This window comes from Podarcis bocagei (assembly GCF_964188305.1).
Source record: "Podarcis bocagei genome assembly, chromosome: 2".
In the NCBI taxonomy this organism is placed as follows: Eukaryota; Metazoa; Chordata; class Lepidosauria; order Squamata; family Lacertidae; genus Podarcis; species Podarcis bocagei.
The window spans coordinates 112,731,348-112,750,249 of record NC_138126.1 but is presented as its reverse complement, the minus strand read 5'-3'; the positions used below and the strand labels follow the sequence as shown (position 1 = coordinate 112,750,249).

Here is an 18,902-nt window from a genome sequence, read left to right as displayed (position 1 = left end):
TTGAGCTTGGTAAAAACACCACAGATTCTGACAAAGTGAAGATACTCTGGTGTTCCTGGCTTAGATGCCATAAATCAAAGGTGGGGAACAGTGTCTAGTCCAAGGGCCTTCATTCTTTCTGAGCAACCTTCTGGGGGGTCACATGCTGTTAGGGGGCAGGGCCAGAGAAAAATGTGGGTGGGGCTAATAATGCAATTTTTACCTTTCTACAGTAGGCTGGTCTCTGCACACATTTACATACTCTGCTCTATCCTCCATCCAGGCAAGCAAGATGCATGATGCGAATTAAAGGACACATCCCAGGCAGGCAAAAATACTCAGAGGATATGAGGTAAAGGCAGGGAGGAGCATGGCCTGGGGAAGAGTCCTGAGGGACAGATAGAGGCTTGGAGGGCCATATTTTGTCCCCAGGCCACATAGAGTTGCCATATGTCCTCTTTTTCCAGAACACGCCCTCTTTTTCAGGATTTAAATTTCTGTCCAGGTGGATTTTTTAAAATTTGGCAAAATGCCCCGGGTTTTGTTGTTGTTTGTTTTTGTTGTTTGTTTACAGTAACCAATAATTTTTTAAAAATGAAAACAATTTTAAAATTCTGATGCATCACGCTCCGACCCATGCCGTTTTTCGTTAATGGGTTGTACATTAATTAAAACAGTTTACTAAATTGCTCTGCGCACACTTACGTCCGCAAAAATGTGAACATCCCAAATACTTTCATGTGGCAAGCGAGGAAGCAAAATATGTATTATTATTCTTTTGTTGTTGAAAGTTAAGAACGTTGCTACTAGCAATATCTCCAAGCTTCTACAGCCTACATATAGCAGGGGTGATTTAAAATGAGTGTCGTCGTAGTGATCCGTAGCTAAAAGTACAAGTCGTCAAATGTGTCCTCTTTTTTGCTTTTCAAAATACGGCAGCCCTAACTGAGGTTTCCCCACCCATGCCATAAATGAAAGGGTTTCACGTGAACGCAATAGTGAGGGGATGTTCTTAGATCCAGCCTTCTGCTTGCTAGATAAGCAGGTAGCATCTGTAGCTCCCAGTGCCTTTCACAGTTTTTTTTTTTTTTCTGGTGTCCCGGCTTTACTCGGGAAGAAATGATCAGGCCACAAGTTGTTGTAACATCCAGGGTAGACCACTGTATGTGTGCATTAAACACTTGCTTTGATGCAGATTGCTAACAGGAGCTGACCTTCAATGCTCCAAATGGGGGATATAAGCCCAAGTTATCCAAAGGACTATCTTCCTTCACATGGTCACCAATTCAGATTCTGCCCAGCAGCCTTTTTCTGTGTCTCTGCCTTCTGGGCTGAAGTGGTTGCCTTTGCAATGTCTATGCTATGGGAGCTCTTTCGCACTGTAAATTTACTTGGAGTAGTTTTTATCTTTAAGGTGCCAGGTAGAGGGTATCCTATTCTAATTACAGTGGTACCTCGGGTTACATATGCTTCAGGTTACGTACGCTTCAGGTTACAGACTCCGCTAACCCAGAGGTAGTACCTCGGGTTAAGAACTTTGCTTCAGGATGAGAACAGAAATCACGCAGTGTCGGCACGGCGGCAGCGGGAGGCCCCATTAGCTAAAGTGGTGCTTCAGGTTAAGAACACTTTCAGGTTAAGAACGGACCTCCGGAACGAATTAAGTACTTAACCCGAGGTACTACTGTATTTGCGTATGCTAGCTTTTGCTATTTTGACCTCAGTTGTTTTGGAGTTTTAAATGTTCTGGTTTATTTCGTACGTTGCTTTTATAAACCAACATGAAGATGTTTGCACCACAAGTCGGGTGTAAATCCTATCAACAAATAAATTACAGATGCCAGCTATTTTAGTTATTCGCAGCTAGGTAATTTTGGACCCAGGGCTTAATGGTCTTGTAGCAGACGGGGTGGCTCCGTTCCTTCAGTTGTGAAGCAAACAATTTTTCTCTTTTCCCCCTTCTACATTCCTGATGTTCTAATCTAGAGCATGGGAAGGCAACCTAAGGCCCAGGGGCCGGATCCGGCCCAATCGCCTTCTCAATCCGGCCTGCAGACGTTCTGGGAATCAGCATGTTTTTACATGAGTAGAATGTGTCCTTTTATTTAAAATGCATCTCTGGGTTATTTGTGGGGCATAGGAATTCATTCATATTTTGTTTTCAAAATATAGTCTGCCCCCCCCCACAAAGTCTGAGGGACAGTGGACCAACCCCCTGCTGAAAAAGTTTGCTGACCCCTGTTCTAGAGGAGCTGGGAAGAGTCTTCAGTCAATTTTGTTTGTTTTTAAAAAATGCAGATTCACATTTTCAACTTAAATCATGACAATATGAATAAACTGGAGTTTGCTTTGGTTGCCCCTGGTGCTAAATGTATTTACTGGACAGCAAGCCTCATTTTGTTGTAGAAAAGGAAAATACAGTGATACCTCGGGTTAAGTACTTAATTTGTTCCGGAGGTCCGTTCTTAACCTGAAACTGTTCTTAACCTGAAGCACTACTTTAGCTAATGGGGCCTCCCACTGCCGCCGCACCGCCGGAGCATGATTTCTGTTCTCATCCTGAAGCAAAGTTCTTAACCCGAGGTACTATTTCTGGGTTAGTGGAGTCTGTAACCTGAAGCGTATGTAACCTGAAGCGTATGTAACCCGAGGTACCACTGTAGGTAGAATTCAATGTCGAGCTGAGGTGATCATTCTGCCAGTGCAGCTATAGATAGATAGATAGATAGATAGATAGATGATAGATAGATATTCTTAGAGCAAATGGTTTGCTGGAGTCTATTGGTTCCTGTAGGCTTAGCTGCACAGCCACCAAAAATGTTTCCTAACTACAGTTCTTGAACTTAAATTCCATTTGAAACACAGAAAAGAGAGTTGATTGTCAAACATTGTTTTGGAATTATATGGTATCCTTATCCTTAGTCAATGGTATATGACTAAGGAAAGTTTAGATCAAGAATTCCTAACTGAAGAAAGAAAGCAATTCAGTTCATACACAGAAATAACACCCCCCCCCCCAATTTGGCAATGTGCTAATGCCAATTCATAAACCAGAGGGCTTTTATTCTCAGCACAGTCGGTGCATCCCTCAAATTTATAATCCAGGTGCCAAATGGATTTAACAGCTGATATCAAAATGGGAGCAAATTACTGTGAGTTGGGATTTTGAAGTTGCTGTGAAAATTATAATATGAAGCGACAAGACAAAGGTTGGAGACTTTTTAAAAAATCATTAGTAATAGCAGGTTGCCATCTGTTTTTCTCTGCTCAGCTAAACAGTGATAAAAAATGTGTGTGTGAGAGAGAGAAGGAATAGAAATTAGATTGCTGATCTCTCCACCTCCAGTTAAACTAGCTGCACTGCTTTGTACGCACTAGCTCAATTTTTTTAAAAAAACAAAAAACTGTCAACCAGTTTTTTTATTAAAAAAAAGCAGTGAGAGGAACTGATGGAAATGTGTCTCTATATAAGCAAACACGGAATCTATAACACTACATCAACATGTTTGCTGTGTCATAACAGAACCAACTTTTTCTAGCTTAGAAAGGGGCGGCTGCTTCAGGGATACAGTCCTTTGTTGTATAAACAGAACAAGTTTCTAGCTCTCTTGGCAATTAAATCAAAACATGAGAATGGGGAGGCAGTTTAGAAGAAGTTGTGTGTTTGCTTCAAACAGTCCATGGTTCCATTGGTCTCTTATGCCAGTCCGTGTAGTAGAGGCAATAGAGGGCTATCTATACTTGGTACTGTATAAGGCAATTAGCTGCTTCTACGTGGGTGGCGCTGTGGGTTAAACCACAGAGCCTAGGACTTGCTGATCAGAAAGTCGGCAGCTCCCGTTGCTCGGTCCCGTTTCTCCTCCCAACCTAGCAGTTCGAAAGCACGTCAAAGATAAATAGGTACCGCTCCGGCAGGAAGGTAAACGGCATTTCTGTGCGCTGCTCTGGTTCGCCAGAAGCGGCTTAGTCATGCTGGCCACATGTCCTGGAAGCTGTACGCCGGCTCCCTCAGCCAATAAAGCGAGATGAACGCCACAACCCCAGAGTCATCCACGACTGGACCTAATGGTCAGGGGTCCTTTTACCTTTACCTATGACGAGCTGGTGCTAAAGGCACAGGAGCAGGTCAGCTGGCAATCCTGTATGAAATAATGTATACAGATGAATGATAAGGATTAGTGGAATGGCCGGGCTGCAGGAATGCCAGACGGCTGCAGTTGTTCTCAAATCAAGCAACCTTCCACCCCACCCCCAATCCCTCCCGCGTCACCCGGCCCCTTCTATAGGAAAACCCTCGCATAAGACAGAGGCATAATCGCCTCGGGACGCCTCGCTGCTGGCGCATTGACCACGTGCGCTCCGCAACGCGTCATTCTCCCTATGTAAACAAGAGGGCGGGACTATGCGAAATGAGATCCCGCCCTTTCTCGAAACTCCAAGCGCGACTCCCACGCCAGGTGCAGAACTTCAAAACGGCGGCGGCGTGGGAGAACTTCGGGATCTTCCTCGTCATAAATCACTTTGGGCCGGGTAACGCCCCCCCCCACCGCGAGCTCGGCTGCTTTGGCGCAAGGTGGGAAAGAGGAGGAAGGGAAGTGGGGGAAAGAAAGACCGAGCCTGGGCTCGGGGCCTGGAAGGGCGCGGCGTCCCGTCCCATCCCTCTGATCCTGCGGGCAGGCGCAAATCCTCCCGTTTGCACAGCCAACACGTCCGCATCTTGGAGGAATCCCGGGCGCGACGTGCCTAGCGCCCGCTCCTGGAGGCAGCCTTGGGAAGGCGCTCCGCTCGCTCCCCACAAGCCGCCCCCGGCCTGAGCGGGGGACCCACGTGCTCTTCCAGACCCGCAGCCAGCTCGGCGCGCAGTTTCTAGCTAGGTTGCAAAGCTCACCGTCATCCCTGCTCTGCCCTGGCAAGGAGCCGATCGCTGCTCTCTCTCCCTCCCTCTCTCCTCCTCTCTCTCTCTCCACCGCTCGAGACAGAGTTGCTGCTGGATCCACTGAGTTGGCTTCCCTGCCACCAGCTCCTGGGCAAACCGCGCTGGAGACGCCGGCCACCGACGCTTCTTCTGCGCCACCGTCCCACGAAGGGGGTCTGGCGGCTCGCCGGAGGTGGGGGGCCGTTGCGATCGTGGGCTTGGCGACGCCGGAGAATCGCCCCTTATAAAGCGACCTCCCTTGGCAAGGTCACCCGAGGGGAAGAAGAAGGCGCTCTTCTTCGCAGCGCCCGCGCGCGCCCTTGCCGTCTCTTCGGAAAGCGCCAAGGCGACGCGGCTGGCCCGGGGCGCGTGGACGCGGGTTCCTACTGCCCCCTAAAGCGGTCGTGGCGCGTTCCGCACGCCTTTCGGCTGCAGAGCTTTCCCGCGAAGTTGTGGCCCCTGCGGCGCGCCGGCTTCCCCCGCTTCTCCTCCCTTTTGCAGGCTCATCTGGGCTTGCAACGCGAGGGGGGATCCTCGACCGACCCGCCGCTGGATCGCGACTTTTCTTGCTCCTGCAAGCATCGCCCCCCCCCCCACCACCACCACCACGCATGAAACCTTTTGGCGCTCGATGGTTTTAATCCCGCAGGATTTGCAAGCCGGGAGGGGGCTTCCTCCGGCCTCATGAGGAAGCAGCAGCAGCAGCAGCAGCAGCAGGGAAGCCCCCCACTTCCATGACCAGGAGGAGGGGGCACCTCTCCTCCATCCACGGGATGAGTGCGATGTCTGCGACGCTGCCACAGAAGAAGGACAGGCGCCTCCCAGCGTGGCGTGGCGCGGCTCCTAGTGGGACTAAGGCGGCAGCAGCAGCAGCGGGAGCTCAATGACCAAAAGGGGCTGAGGAAGAGTAACCGGGAGGGCTCGCGGGTGAGCGCTCACCTCGCGTGGGCTAGCAGGGCAGGAGGCGCAAAAGTTTGGCCAACTTTAGGGCGCGCGCCTAAAAGGTTTCGAAAGGTCCGGCTCCCCTTGGCCTGTGCAGTTGGATCGAAGCTACATCAGCGCCAGCATGCCGGTTAGAGGACGCCTCTCATCTCTCGAGGGATTTTTCCCTTAAGGAGGGGGGCAAAAAAAATTCTACCCACGCAACAACACCCACCCGGTCTCTGGCTGCAGGAGCCAGCATGGAAGAGGAAGGGGCCAGGCTGCATCGGCGGCTTTGAAAGTTTGCCAAACACCTCCGAGGTTGCTTTTCTTCCTCCAGCCCCCACCCCCCCTCGCCGAAAGAGGAGCGACTGAGAGGAAGGGCAGAGAGAGGGGGGCAGATCGGGGGTGGGGGGGATCGACTAGGGAGTTGGCTGCTTCCAAGCATGGGAGACAGGTTGCCGGAGCCAAGCCGTGCAAACCCTTCTCCCGCGGTGGCCGCCTGCTCGGAAGCAGAAGCGATCGAGGTCCTGGAATCCGAGGATGTCCTGCCTATGGCTACGGAGGACGTGAGTTTCATTTGATGTCTCTCCCCCCTCCCCGCCTCCCCCTCCGTTCCCAGTTGACTTTAATCGGATCAAGCTATTTAAAAATAAACTTCGGAATTAAAGGGAGGGGAAGTTTGATTCTTTCTAGGAAGAGAAAGTGGGAAGAAAACGAGGTTTCCCCCCATCATTGGAGTTCCCAAAGTAGCCCCTCTGCAGCAAGATCCCGGGCCTGTTTACACGGGAGTAAGCACGGCCCACTTGAGTGGGGGTTACTTCTAGGTAGGTGTGCATAGGATGGAGCCTGAATAGCTTTGCTTTTTAACCAGTGGGTGAGCTCAGTGTGATTCTGCAGATTATCCGTACTCCTATAGAGATAGCTATATGCATAGGTGTCGTTTTAATTCCATACCCCCCCCCAAAGGAGACAGCACAGCAAGTTTTTTCTTGGACCAAATTAAAAGCATTTCCCCCCTTTCCGCAAAATGCTGTGTGTTAGTTTGCACCAGCATAGAAAGGGGTAACGAGTTGGCGATACACCCCAAACTGCTCTGCAAACGGGATAAGCTCCTGCCAGGAGCTGTTGTTGCCCTGGGTGAGAAACCGAATGAAAATGTGCCATGAAGGCAAAGGAATATTAACCCTGCTGTGATTCAATAGGCAGTTGCTGCAAAGCACACTGGATAACCTTGGGCGGGTGACCAACACTCACCCTAGCCCTACCTTGCAGGGTTGGTGTGAGAATAAAATGGGCTAGTTCCCCGATTTGCTTGGAGGAATGGTTTGATACAGATGTAAAATAATCAGAGGTATCTCACAGAGACAATGAAAAAACAACCCCCCCCACATGTTGCTCACCCTTACTTTGGTGCTAGATGACTACTTCTAGGCAGTGGCATAGCGTGGGTTGTCAGCACCCGGGGCAAGGCAAGTAATTTGTGCCCCCTAACCCGTGGATTTGCGCCCCCTAACCCATGGATTTGCGCCCCCTAACCCATGGATTTGCGCCCCCTAACCCATGGATTTGTGCCCCCTAACCCTAACCCCCAGATGTTGCGCCCGGTGCGGCCGCCCCCCCCTGCACCCCCCACGCTACGCCACTGCTTCTAGGGCAGAGCCACACCATCATTTAAAGCATATTCAGTGCATATTTAAAGCACGTGACTTCCCTCCAAAATTATGGCAACTGTATTTTGTTAAGGATGTTGGAAATGGTAACTCTGTGAAGGAGAAACTGCACTTCCCAAGGTTCTTTAGGGGGAAGTCATGTGCTTTAAATATGCATTGAATATGCTTTATTATATCTATGGTGTAGATCTGCCCCCTAGTTGCTACTACTGCCTCTCTCCTGCTGTCAAATCATGACTTCCTGCTGAATAATGCAGTGGTACATAAGTGCCCCCAACCTGCCAGATGTAGCTGTGGACATGTGGTGGGTAATTTGTGCTAATGCACAATGTCATCTGCAAGAGCTTTAGCTTACATTTGAACAAATGCAGTGTGCTCAGCGGATCACTCACACTCTTCCCATGCAATGCTTGACTGTTTGCTGCAAGCTTTTCATATTGGTTTGTTGTCATCCCTCCCCACATGTGGAACCTTCAGTCATTCAGAAATTATTACTGGCACTAATATCATCTCGGGGATAAGAAAATAAATGCAATGAGATTTCAAAGAAATTACTCTTCTTCCTAGTCGTTTGAGGCAATTTTGCAGCAAAGCACATTTGGGTCTGAATCCCACAGCCGGTTTGGGATGTGACCACATGTACTTTCATTTTCATTAAGTGTGTGCTCAGTACTTTCAATGTGAACCTCCAGCCTTCCTAAGCAGCCTAACTTAGTTGTAAGCCTTAATCTCTAAAGATTCTTAAACAGTGAACCTTATTAGTTACCAAGTATTTCCCTGAGAATGCATCCCCCCCACTTCATCTCCAGCTGACGGTTGGCGGAAGATTTAGGGATGCTTTATATTGCTCTTAACCCGCAACTGCTGCAAGATTAATCACTAAATGGCAACCAGAGCGATTGGGTCTCAGGGATGGCACATTCTGCTATCTAAGCACTTTTAAAGCAAATAGTCCTGTGACAGTGAGCGATTCCCCGAGAGCAATTTCCTCCTGTTGGTTTTCTAACTCATCCTATTATTTGATTGTATTTGTTTCCTTTCTGAAGATTTCCTGGTGCAAAAGCAATCCACATATTCAAGCTGCTGGTGCTTGAATAACACACAGGAGAGCCTTTGCCATAATTCAGAATGCTTCTAGTGGTATTAGCAGGCAGAAACCTCCTAATTCCCTAGCAACTTTCCTGGCAGAATTAGAGGGGCTGGAATGCAGCGGAGGACCATTTAGTCCAGGGATGAGGAGCCTGTTGTCCTCCAGATGCAAGTCCCATCATCCTTGAGCACTGGGCATGCTGGCTGGGCCTGATGGGAGTTGGGAATCCGACAGCATTTGGTGATCTGCAGGTTTCCCATCCTTTCACTAGTCCTTTGTTTCAGGTGTTCTTTCAAAAATGTATCAGGAGTTCCTCATTGAGGAGATCAGCAATGGCTGAAAGAACAGCTTGGCCGCCACTATCTTTCTCTGCAATGTGCAGCCAGTCCAGAGCTGCTTTCTAAGATGCAAGTCCCATTGAGTTCATTGGGATTATCCACCGGCAAGTTCAGTACTTCAGCCTTAGTTTCAGACTTGCATAACTGGTTTGAGTCGCTCACAGTAGTAGGGCAACTCTTGTGGCATCTCCTAAAAACCTTGGGAATTGTAGTTGTGCCTGTTCTTTGTGAAAGGTCTGCAGCTATCTCATAGAACTACATAGAGCTGTGGCTGTTACAAAGTTTGGAAAGTTACAGCAGCCATTGGTGCAGCACAGCTAAGACAGTAGCGTAGATGTCCTCTGAGAATTCTCATGCACTGCCAAACACACACCCACACCCATCCCCAAATCTTTTGTGACCCCTGCGGATCTGACACTGAAATCTGAATCCATTCCATCTTTCCTAATCCTGTGCTGAATGGAAATGATGGCGCGCGCGCACACACACACACATTGCATCAGGTTAGACTTGCCACCAGGAAGGCCATGACTAGTATGTATGACAACTTCCTGTGCTGTCCATTTGTCCCTTGAGCCCTGAATCAGGGACCTACAACCTGTGTCCCTCCATATATTGCTGGACAACAGCTCACATCGTCTCTAGCAGTTGTGTTTGGAACTGATGGGTGTTAGAGTCCAACAGCAACTGAAGGGCAACAGATTCCCCATCACTGCACTAAACAGTAATGTGAGAAATGTCCTCCACCCCTGAAAATCTGGGATACTTTCTCCTCCTTCCACCCCTACGTGTGAAATTTCTACTCTCACACCTTGTGAGAAAAGAAATCTGTTCTTGCAGTCCCTACATTGATAGTTTGTGTGTGTGTTACGGTGGTCGTGCATAAACCCAGTGAGTAGCTGACTCCTACTTTTTAAATAAAATAAATGCACAACTTGTTGGTATCTTCTGTTAGTGTTTTAGCAAGCTTGTGGCAAGAGTGCCAAAGAGTAGGGTAGAAAAATCCACTTGCTGTTTCTTGCCGACTTCCTATCCACGCGTCCCATTACTTCCTGCTTTATAGAACCATAGAGTTGGAAGGAACCAAAGTCCATCTACTCCAACCTGCTGCCCAAAGGCAAAGCTGCCAAGCCACCAACCCCCCACAGATCAACCTCTGCTGTCCAGGACACAGTGTGACTCAATCAGAGGGCAGAAGCATGTGAGAAAGGTACGTGCAGAGGACCTAGCTCGGAGCAAAGTAGTGCTTCCAAATGTAGCGACGATACTGATGTGTGTTTTCTCATGCCGAGTGGCAAATTGACTTGTCTGGTGGGATGTGGAGTTGTTGGGGAAAGGCTGCAGCAAGATCCTGTCGCTGCACGATGTGGCCCCCATTCTCCTGTCAGGCAGTTTCATTGTGAGTAGATGGGTGGCAGTTAATGTCAATGGTATCTTGTAGCTCCTGTGCACTTTCTGCATGGGGCGAACCCACCCATCCCAATGGGTAGGCTTACATCTGTACTCCTTTGTGGATGGGTGTCAGCCTAGAGACATGAAGCGTGAGTGCCGGCAGGACGAGGACCAAAGTTGGATTAAGTTCTGGAGAACGTCAACAGGAGGAGAACCTTCAGAGGCATGTCATTTGAAGGGAGGGGAAGCTGAGCTAGAATGAGGGTGCTGAAGGGCAAGCTGGCAGATTGGGAGGAGGGAAGCGTGGAGGGAGGAGGCAGGTGGGATCAAAACCAAAGCAGAGATGGTACCTGACTGTTGCCCAGGTAAAGATTCAGGTCTGACCTGGAAGTATTTGTAACCAGGCAAGGCAAGAAGGAACCAATGAGCAGTCTGGAGGGGGTGGGAGTGGGAGGAGCTGCGTTAGGATAATGCCCCTTCTTCCTCCACTAGCACACTAGTTACTAGTGCACCAACATGGATGCCCTTGGTGTGTCATGGCTGGATGTCTAGGAGTGGTGGGAGGCACGGGGGGGGGGAACCCCCAGAGGAAGAAAGCTCAGAGCCTGGAGATTGGTGGTGGGACAACGATGCAAGGTATGCTTAATGCTGTAGTGCCATTTCTGCAGGGGCTGCCCATCCCGTTTCAGCGCCTGAAGCTAAACAGAAAGGTGCTGCTCCACCGCAGCTGTGGTGGTGATGGCAGCTTCTGGGTTCTGGAAAGATCTTGCCGAAAGCTTCCGCTTCTCCTCGCTTCTCTGGTGGTGGGACAAGCGAGGAGAAGCTGCTGTGGCTTCCAATAGGATCTTACCAGAACCTAGAAGCTGCTATCACTTGTTCTCTTGCAGCCGCCGCAGCAGGTGGCAGTGCATTGAGGGTTTGATCATGCCCTTCCCCCGCCCCCGCTCCCCTGTGGCTCTTGCTGCTGAAGCAGACTGCTTCCTTTTGCCTCATTAAAAGGCTGTCCCTGCATTTCTGGCTACAAAACCAAAACTAAGCAGGAGGAAGAGCTTAAACAGAGGGAACCAAATCACTTGAAGAACCTCACCCAACCCTCCCATTTTTGAAAAAGGACAAGGACTTTGGGGCATGTGGGGCAAGTTTTGTGCTGAGCCCAGAAAAAATGGCTTGGGCGCTGGTTGTAACCTCTTCCAGTTGCATCTCTCTCTCTGCAGGGTGAGATCCATGTGGAGCCCAGAATCCAAACTTAAAAGGGAATGTGCTGATTGGGGAAAGGAGCCTTTGTACCAGACCACAGGGGGAAGTATCGGATTCCTTAGTGCTTGTAACCCCCTTCTTAATATTTAAATACATTTGTCTTGCTGGATTTCTTTCCCAGAGAGTAATAATAAACCCGATATTATTACCTGGGAAAGCTATGTTTAACAATACATGTAATTAGAGAAGAGAAGCCACATTTAATATTACACAAGAGACCGGAACCGCTCTTTCAGAAGCAAACAGGCTTTTAAACCTCCATAATTATAGCCCCCCCCCAGTCTAGCATTTAAAATGCCTTAGATCTTGTTTTTAACTCCTTCTTGGGCCAGCATAGGTGGGTACGCATCTCTCTTCTTCCATGAAACTATTAAAAGCAAGGGACTCTACAGCTGATTGTAGAATTAAGTTATGAACTGGGCTGGTTCCGCAAAACACTCACCATTAGGGTTGCCAACTGACCACCAGGAATTGGCCGGATCTGCTGTTGTCCTTTGTAACAACAGCTTTATCTGCAGAAATCAGCATGTGAAGGTTGTTGTTGTTGTTTTGCAGCATGTGGATGCACATTTCCCCCCTGCTAATATCTGCAGATCTAACATTGCTCAAGGCACACAGCAACAGAGGCTGGTTGAATACACGGATGGTCTTCAGCTTGTGGGTCACCTCTGAATCTTAGGTGGCACAAGTTCAGCTTTAAAAACAGCAGGGTGGGTTCTGGCAGGTGCATTCCCCCCCCGCCTCGCCTCTTCTGATCAGCAATCTGTACCTGTGGAAATCCCCTCTTCAGTTGTGGGTGGTGCAGTAGTCCCATTTCCCTTGGCACCTGTTCATTCTAGGGGGGAAAGGAGAAGGACATAGGCAGATGTTAATATTAAATTGGTCCCACATTGCTGGTTGGGTGTCTTGGGTTGAAGGTGACTTACAAGAGGCAATAGCTGCAAAAGGCACTTGTATGATCTGCCAAAGTAATGCCCAGTCAGGTTCATGCCAATGAGGTCTAACTGAAGGGATGCGTATCTTGTATCAGTGGTGGTGGCAGCAATGGCGGCAGCACATACACACCAAGAGGGAAACCAGAGCACCTCGCTGCAAAGGGAGGCTCGGCTGCCAGGGATGTGTGGCATCTCTGTCTGGCGGCATCTGGAGTTGCATTAAACAAAAGCGTTGATCGAACATTAACTCTGAATCACTGGGCAGATTTACTGTGACAAGTGGGAGTTTTGATATAAAGGAATATTCACTCAGGCAAGAGCTTGATTGTTTCTGTGGGATTCCAGGGAGTTAGCGCACAAAAGCTGAGCTCTTTAATAGAACAGTTTGCCGAGGTGGACCTGCCATGCGTTTTCAGGTTCGATTGGCTGGTGTTATGCGATCTGCTCTAACTGGAGGTTGTCAGGAGTGCACGTCCTGGTGTTCCATATAATGTATAGTGGTTTAAAAAACCCCTGCTAGTTTAAGACTCTCATATCGATTCAAGTTCAACCAAGCCAAGAAACTGCAAACCAAGGCTGATGCCCTAACAGATCCTATGCAATGTCATAAATTGCACTTAGTTGTAACTTCCCATCCAGGCACCTGCGCTTCTTCCTTGGTCTTTCAGGTACACATCCATATGAGAAGTGGCTCCTTCCTCAGAGCAAGGCATTCTGGGTAAGGTGGGCCTAGGAGAGTGCCAGTACTGCTGCTGCTTTGTCATGGTGACTAGAAAACCAATTTTAAAGAGTTTTGAAAGCTTATAAAGTTACTGTTAACATATATATTTTTTTAAGAAGATTTTCTAGCCAGTAGTGCAGGCATTTTCCTTGGCCACCTTTCCCTCACGCTGTGAGGAGATCTGTCATCTCCTTGGCAGTCCCCTCAAAATGATGCCTCCACAGCGGTTTCTTGCAAATAGGAGGCGCTGCTGGTCTCCTCACTGCCTTGATTTTGATGTAGTTCTTTATTCCGGCCGTGTTCCTGATGTAGATCTTCACTCAACTCTTCTTCCCTGGTTGGGGGGCGGGGGCGGCACTACTTGGTGGTTTGCCTCAGGTGCCAAAATGTCTTGGGTTGACAGTCTTTATCATCCACAAATTTGTCTCCTTTTAAAGACATCCGAGTTGGTGGCCATCTTGTGGTAGCGAATGCCATCGTTTTAAGTGTGCAAAGATATACTTTATTTTGTCTGTCCTATCTCCTCCAATGTTCAGGGTGTCTATATGTTTTAGTGCTGTGCGTGTGAGAGAAAATTTTTCTCTTTTCACTTTCTACATGCCATACATAACTTTATGAACTCCTGTCATAACACGCCTCACTTGTCTTTGCCCCACCCCAAGCTTAAAAAGTCCCAAATGTGGTAACCTTTCCTCATGGGGTTTTAAGATGCATTAGACTTGTATGAAGCCATTATGATAGTGGCAGTTTTTTCTATCTTTATTTTAGATCTTGTTTGGTTTATGTGGAAATTGTTCAGTTGTATAATAATAATAATAATAAAAATAAAATAAAAATAAAAATAAAAAATTGTTTATTTATACCCCGCCCATCTGGCTGAGTTTCCCCAGCCACTCTGGGCGGCTCCCAACAGAATATTAAAAACACGATAAAACATCAAACGTTAAAAACTTCCATAAAAAGGGCTGCCTTCAGAAGTCTTCTAAATATCAGATAGTTGTTTATTTCCTTGACATCTAATGGGAGGGTGTTCCACAGGGCGGGCGCCACTACCAAGAAGGCCCTCTGCCTGGTTCCCTGTAACTTCACTTCTTGCAGTGAGGGAACCACCAGAAGGCCCTTGGAGCTGGACCTCAGTGTCCGGGCTGAACGATGGGGGTGGACTACGATGGTTTAGGACTACTTTTGTTATGTTGAAGTTATGTATTTTTTCTTCTTCATGTTGTAAACTGCCTTGGGCATGGTTTGAACTGTGGAAAGGTGGCCTACAAATAAAATTATGTATGCATATATGTATGTGTGTACAATCCAGATGTTTTGGAGCTACAACTCTCATCAGCCCTAACCAGCATGGCCAGTGGTTATGGGCGATGGAAGTTGTAGTATAGCAACATCTGAGCTGCACCAAAGAGGGCTGCTCTACAGAGTGTTGTGCAATCAAACATAACTTCCAAATATCGGTGACGAAGTGTTCAGTGTGGAGGAAATGGCGGCCTCTTTTTGACATCTGTGATGGCAAGGGGGTTTGTGCCTCTGGTGTCATAACTCTTCAGAGCAGCTCACTGTCCAAGGCAGCACCAGACTGCAGGACTTCCGTTTCCTATATTCTCCATTTGATTACCTGTCTCTCTAAAAAAATAAAAAATGTTTCTGGAATGAATGTACATTTCTGTGCTCTTACACTTTTCTTCCTCTTTCCCCCTCTTCTTTCTTTTATGCATTGCCTCTTCCCTCTGTCAGCACTGGAAAGCTCTGTTTGATCAGGTATGTGAATAATTCAGATTTTTTTCCTCTCTAACACCTGCTAACAATGGAGACCCTGTGAGTTTGTTCAATGGGGGAATCTTTTGTAACATGTAGCTTATGTGCCGTTAGTGTGGCACTGATTTTGTTGCAGTCATGCTTGGCAAGCATTACCCCCAACTCTGGGGTTCTGATGCCTGTTGTACTGTATCTTTGTACACCTTCCTTTAAATTCTTACCCTTATCGATGGATGACCCAAACCACTGAGCCTTTTGGGCTTGCCGATCAGGAGGTTGGCGGTTCAAATCCGCACAACAGGGTGAGCTCCTGTTGCTCTGTCTCAGCTCCTGCCAACCTAGCAGTTCAAAAGCACACCAGTGCAAGTAGATAAATAGGTACTGCTGCGGCAGGAAGGTAAACTGCATTTCTGCGTGCTCTGGCTTCTGTCACGGTGTTCCGTTGTGCCAAAAGCAGTTTAGTCATGACTGTGGACAGACGCCGGCTCCCTTGGCCTGAAGTGAGATGAGCACCGCACCCCATAGTCATCTTTGACTGGACTTAACCGTCTGGGGTCCTTTACCTTTTACCAGTGAATGATCCTTCTTCCCAGGGCTGTGCTGTAAAAAGAAAGCAGCTCAATATGTTTAAAGATGGGTTTTCCCCTTTCTTTAGAAGTTTCATAGCACAGTTGCTAGTTCAGCTCCTTCATGCTTGAGTGAGATTCACATTGATACTGAATTTCAACTTTTACATTTTAATAACAGATCAGCTTATGGGAAAATACCTTGTGTAAGTTTGACATGCTCTCTATATCTAATGTTTCAACAATGTGTGGGACATATTGATATTGGTCAGTTTCTTAACCCCCAGAGCTTCACTGATTTAGCCTAAGAGACTAGTTGATCACTGAAAAGAATCATATAACTGTTGAATTGGAAGGGACTGTCAGGGTCATCTAGTGCAATAGGCCCAAGGTTGGAAAGATACCTAAAGTGTTAGGATGGTAGGATATAGATGTTTTACATGTTTTCTTTATTTCAGCTGTCTGCAGTAGCACAGATAATTAAGATTCAGTAGTGAATCTCCACTTCTGCCCCATGCAAAACCAGGGGCGACTTGAACCCCAAATCTCCTCATTCATGCGCAAATGAAACATAGTACAATTATGTGTGTCACACATGCACAGCAAACATTCACTGCTGATACACAGATGTCACCTCTGTGTATGCATAGAGAGACCTTTTTTTAAATCAGTAGAGCCTCTAAAGTGAATGGTATTGTGGCAGAGGTTTTAACATGTCTGCTGATGTTGCCCGTTGCTTAATCCTGCTAGTGCAAAGGCTTCCTTTGGCTGTTTTCATAGCAAAGTCAATAATTAAAAAAAACAAGAAAAACTAAGCAGGCGGGAGCCGGCTGGTCTCAAAGATCTACTGAAGTCTGTTCACAGTTACGTTGGCAGGCTAGGATTTGTTCTGTAACTTGCATTTTGCTTGTTTGCATTTATATAATTAATGGGATTTTACCTGTGGATCTGAAAACCCATTGCCGTTTGCAAGCATTCAAATGGTGTTTGTAGATATTTTCAAGATACGTGTTCTAAAACACAAATGTGGAGAAAAGTTAACATTTCAAGGTACAATTTCTTTCCATTTCCTTTTTATTTCCCGTTTTAGTGACATGCAAAAATACGTAGACATTTTCCTAGAGTTTTGTCTTGGTGGCTCGCTTTTGGCCTGCAACACTCTGTTAACGTGTTCCGCCCACTTCTGTGTAGGCAGAAATACCACTTTATGCAAGCGAACTGTTATTACTTTGTCTGGCCCTTGAAGAAGGCAGCGTTTTATGAGGCAATATAATAATTTGGTTCCTGTATGTGGTCAGACCGCACAGCGACTATCTGAGTGGGTTGCCTTGCCAATGAGATGTGCCTCTCATCCCAGAGATGGCTTATTACCATTCCCTAAGTAAGCTCACTGCCAGTGGTGATGAGTGTCTGTTTATAACCCAGTAAGCTGTGCTCTATATTTAGCCCATAAATCTGGGGTGAGCAACATTCCTCATTGTGTGCAGAATGTATCTGGGGTGGGATAGGATCATGTAGTTGCATTACTCTAATGACAAGCTGGAGTCCATTCTGTAACACATTGGCATGAATTTACTCCCATCTGTATCAGTTGTTTTATTTGGGGTGGGGGGTGGGGCGGGAGATGGAGATGGAGAAGGAGGTCCTTCTGTATGAGTTTGCTCTTCTTTGGGAGCTATTTTATGGCCACTTTTCATAGCTGCTGCTTAGTTTTTGTGTTATTTTGATGATAATAATGATAATAATAATTATTATTTATTTATTATTTATTATTTATTATTTATTATTTATTATTTATTATTTATTATTTATTATTTATTATTTATTATTTATTATTTATTATTTATACCCTATGGGTTTCCCCAGCCGCTCTGGGTGGCTCCCAACAGAATATTAAAAACACGATAAAACATCAAACGTTAAAAACTTCCCTAAAAAGGGCTGTCTTCAGATGTCTTCTAAAAGTCAGGTACTAGTTTATTTCCTTGGCATCTGATGGCAGGGCGTTCCACAAGGTGGGTGCCACTACTGAGAAGGCCCTCTGCCTGGTTCCCTGTAACCTCACTTCTCACAGGGAGGGAAGAAGAAGAAGAAGAGTTTGGATTTGATATCCCGCTTTATCACTCCCCTTAAGGAGTTTCAAAGCGGCTAACATTCTCCTTTCCCTTCCTCCCCACAACAAACACTCTGTGAGGTGAGTGGGGCTGAGAGACTTCAGAGAAGTGTGACTAGCCCAAGGTCACCCAGCAACTGCATGTGGAGGAGCGGAGACATGAACCCGGTTCCCCAGATTGCAAGACTACCGCTCTTAACCACTACACCACACTGGCTCTCAGGGAACCACTAGAAGGCCCTCAGAGCTGAACGATGGGGGTGGAGGCACTTATTCAGGTATACTGGGCCGAGGTCGTTCCGAGGTATTGGAAAGTATGTCAGTAAGTGAGAGGAAGCTGCCCTACACCAAGTCTGGTCCATTGAGCTTAGTATGAATAGCACTGACTTTCTAGGATTTCAGAAAGGCTAACATGGAGGCACTAGGAACTGGTCCTGAGACTTTGGCATGTATTCTATCACTGAGCTATTATCCTTTTATCATGATGATGAAAACAGGGAGGGTCAAAACTATGCTGCTGTTGCTAGAAAGGCACCTGCAAACTGAGTTTGGGGCCTGAATGTGCAAGGCACCCCCTTCCTTCCTTCCTTCCTTCCTTCCTTCCTTCCTTCCTTCCTTCCTTCCTTCCTTCCTTTTCAGTCCATTGAGATGTGTAGACTACAGCTGCCTAGTCTGAAGTTCTAAGAGGAACCAGCTGCTTTGCATTTTAACAATTCAGCAAAAATGCTATATTTGGATGAACGTGCTGTCCCTGTTTTCAAACTCGGAACCTGATTGTAGACTCTGTTGGTGAATAACTGGAGGGAGGAGTACAGGACAGGTAAGATAGGAGTCTCTGCTCACAGCAGAGCCACAGAAAAGTAGCTGCGAGATGGAACAACCCCTGACTCCACCCCACCCCCCAAAAAAATTATGGGTAAGCGTCTTGTGTGCATGCATTCATTAGGAGTATTTCTGGCAGCAAAGGGCATCATGCAGAAACTCGCCCTTGCCTACTGGGGCAGGAATGGGAAATCCTATGATGTGTATTCTCAAGCCAAATCTTTCCCTGAACAAAGTGAGTCTACCCATTAACCACTGCAAAGATTAAAAGTGGAGTGGGAGTTGGTTCCAAGGGCATGTGCTCTGTGGCGCTCATCCTTCAAGCCCGTTTCCACCTGATAGTTTTCCTGCCTCGGCAGGTCAGGATTCCCACACCCTGCGTTCTGCCACTGGAAGTATTTTCCAGCCGATTCTCGGCA

The 18,902-nt window shown here is 47.3% G+C and overlaps 1 protein-coding gene and 1 long non-coding RNA gene across 13 annotated transcripts in view; one reads left to right on the top strand and one right to left on the bottom strand.

Annotated features, from left to right (window-relative positions):
* Positions 1–18,902, top strand: part of RHBDL3 (rhomboid like 3) — a 144,217-nt gene that overhangs the window by 3,507 nt on the left and 121,808 nt on the right. For 3 of the 12 annotated variants that reach the window (XM_081181445.1, XM_081181444.1, XM_081181443.1), the window contains exons 1-3: positions 6,227–6,384; positions 9,980–10,126; positions 14,962–14,985. In XM_081181445.1, the coding sequence (XP_081037571.1) occupies positions 6,262–6,384; positions 9,980–10,126; positions 14,962–14,985 (294 nt within the window). In that variant the 5' untranslated portion in view covers positions 6,227–6,261. Of the gene's footprint in view, positions 1–313; positions 332–4,251; positions 4,553–6,226; positions 6,385–9,979; positions 10,127–13,238; positions 13,266–13,344; positions 13,667–14,961; positions 14,986–18,902 lie in introns of those variants that run through there. The other 9 variants (XM_081181440.1, XM_081181438.1, XM_081181442.1 and 6 more) reach the window with 9 other exon arrangements.
* LOC308580252 lies at positions 3,382–4,649 on the bottom strand. Its single transcript, XR_014004752.1, has 2 exons — positions 4,592–4,649; positions 3,382–4,118 (listed from the first exon to the last, which is right to left on the bottom strand). It is a non-coding gene; the product is annotated as an uncharacterized lncRNA (long non-coding RNA).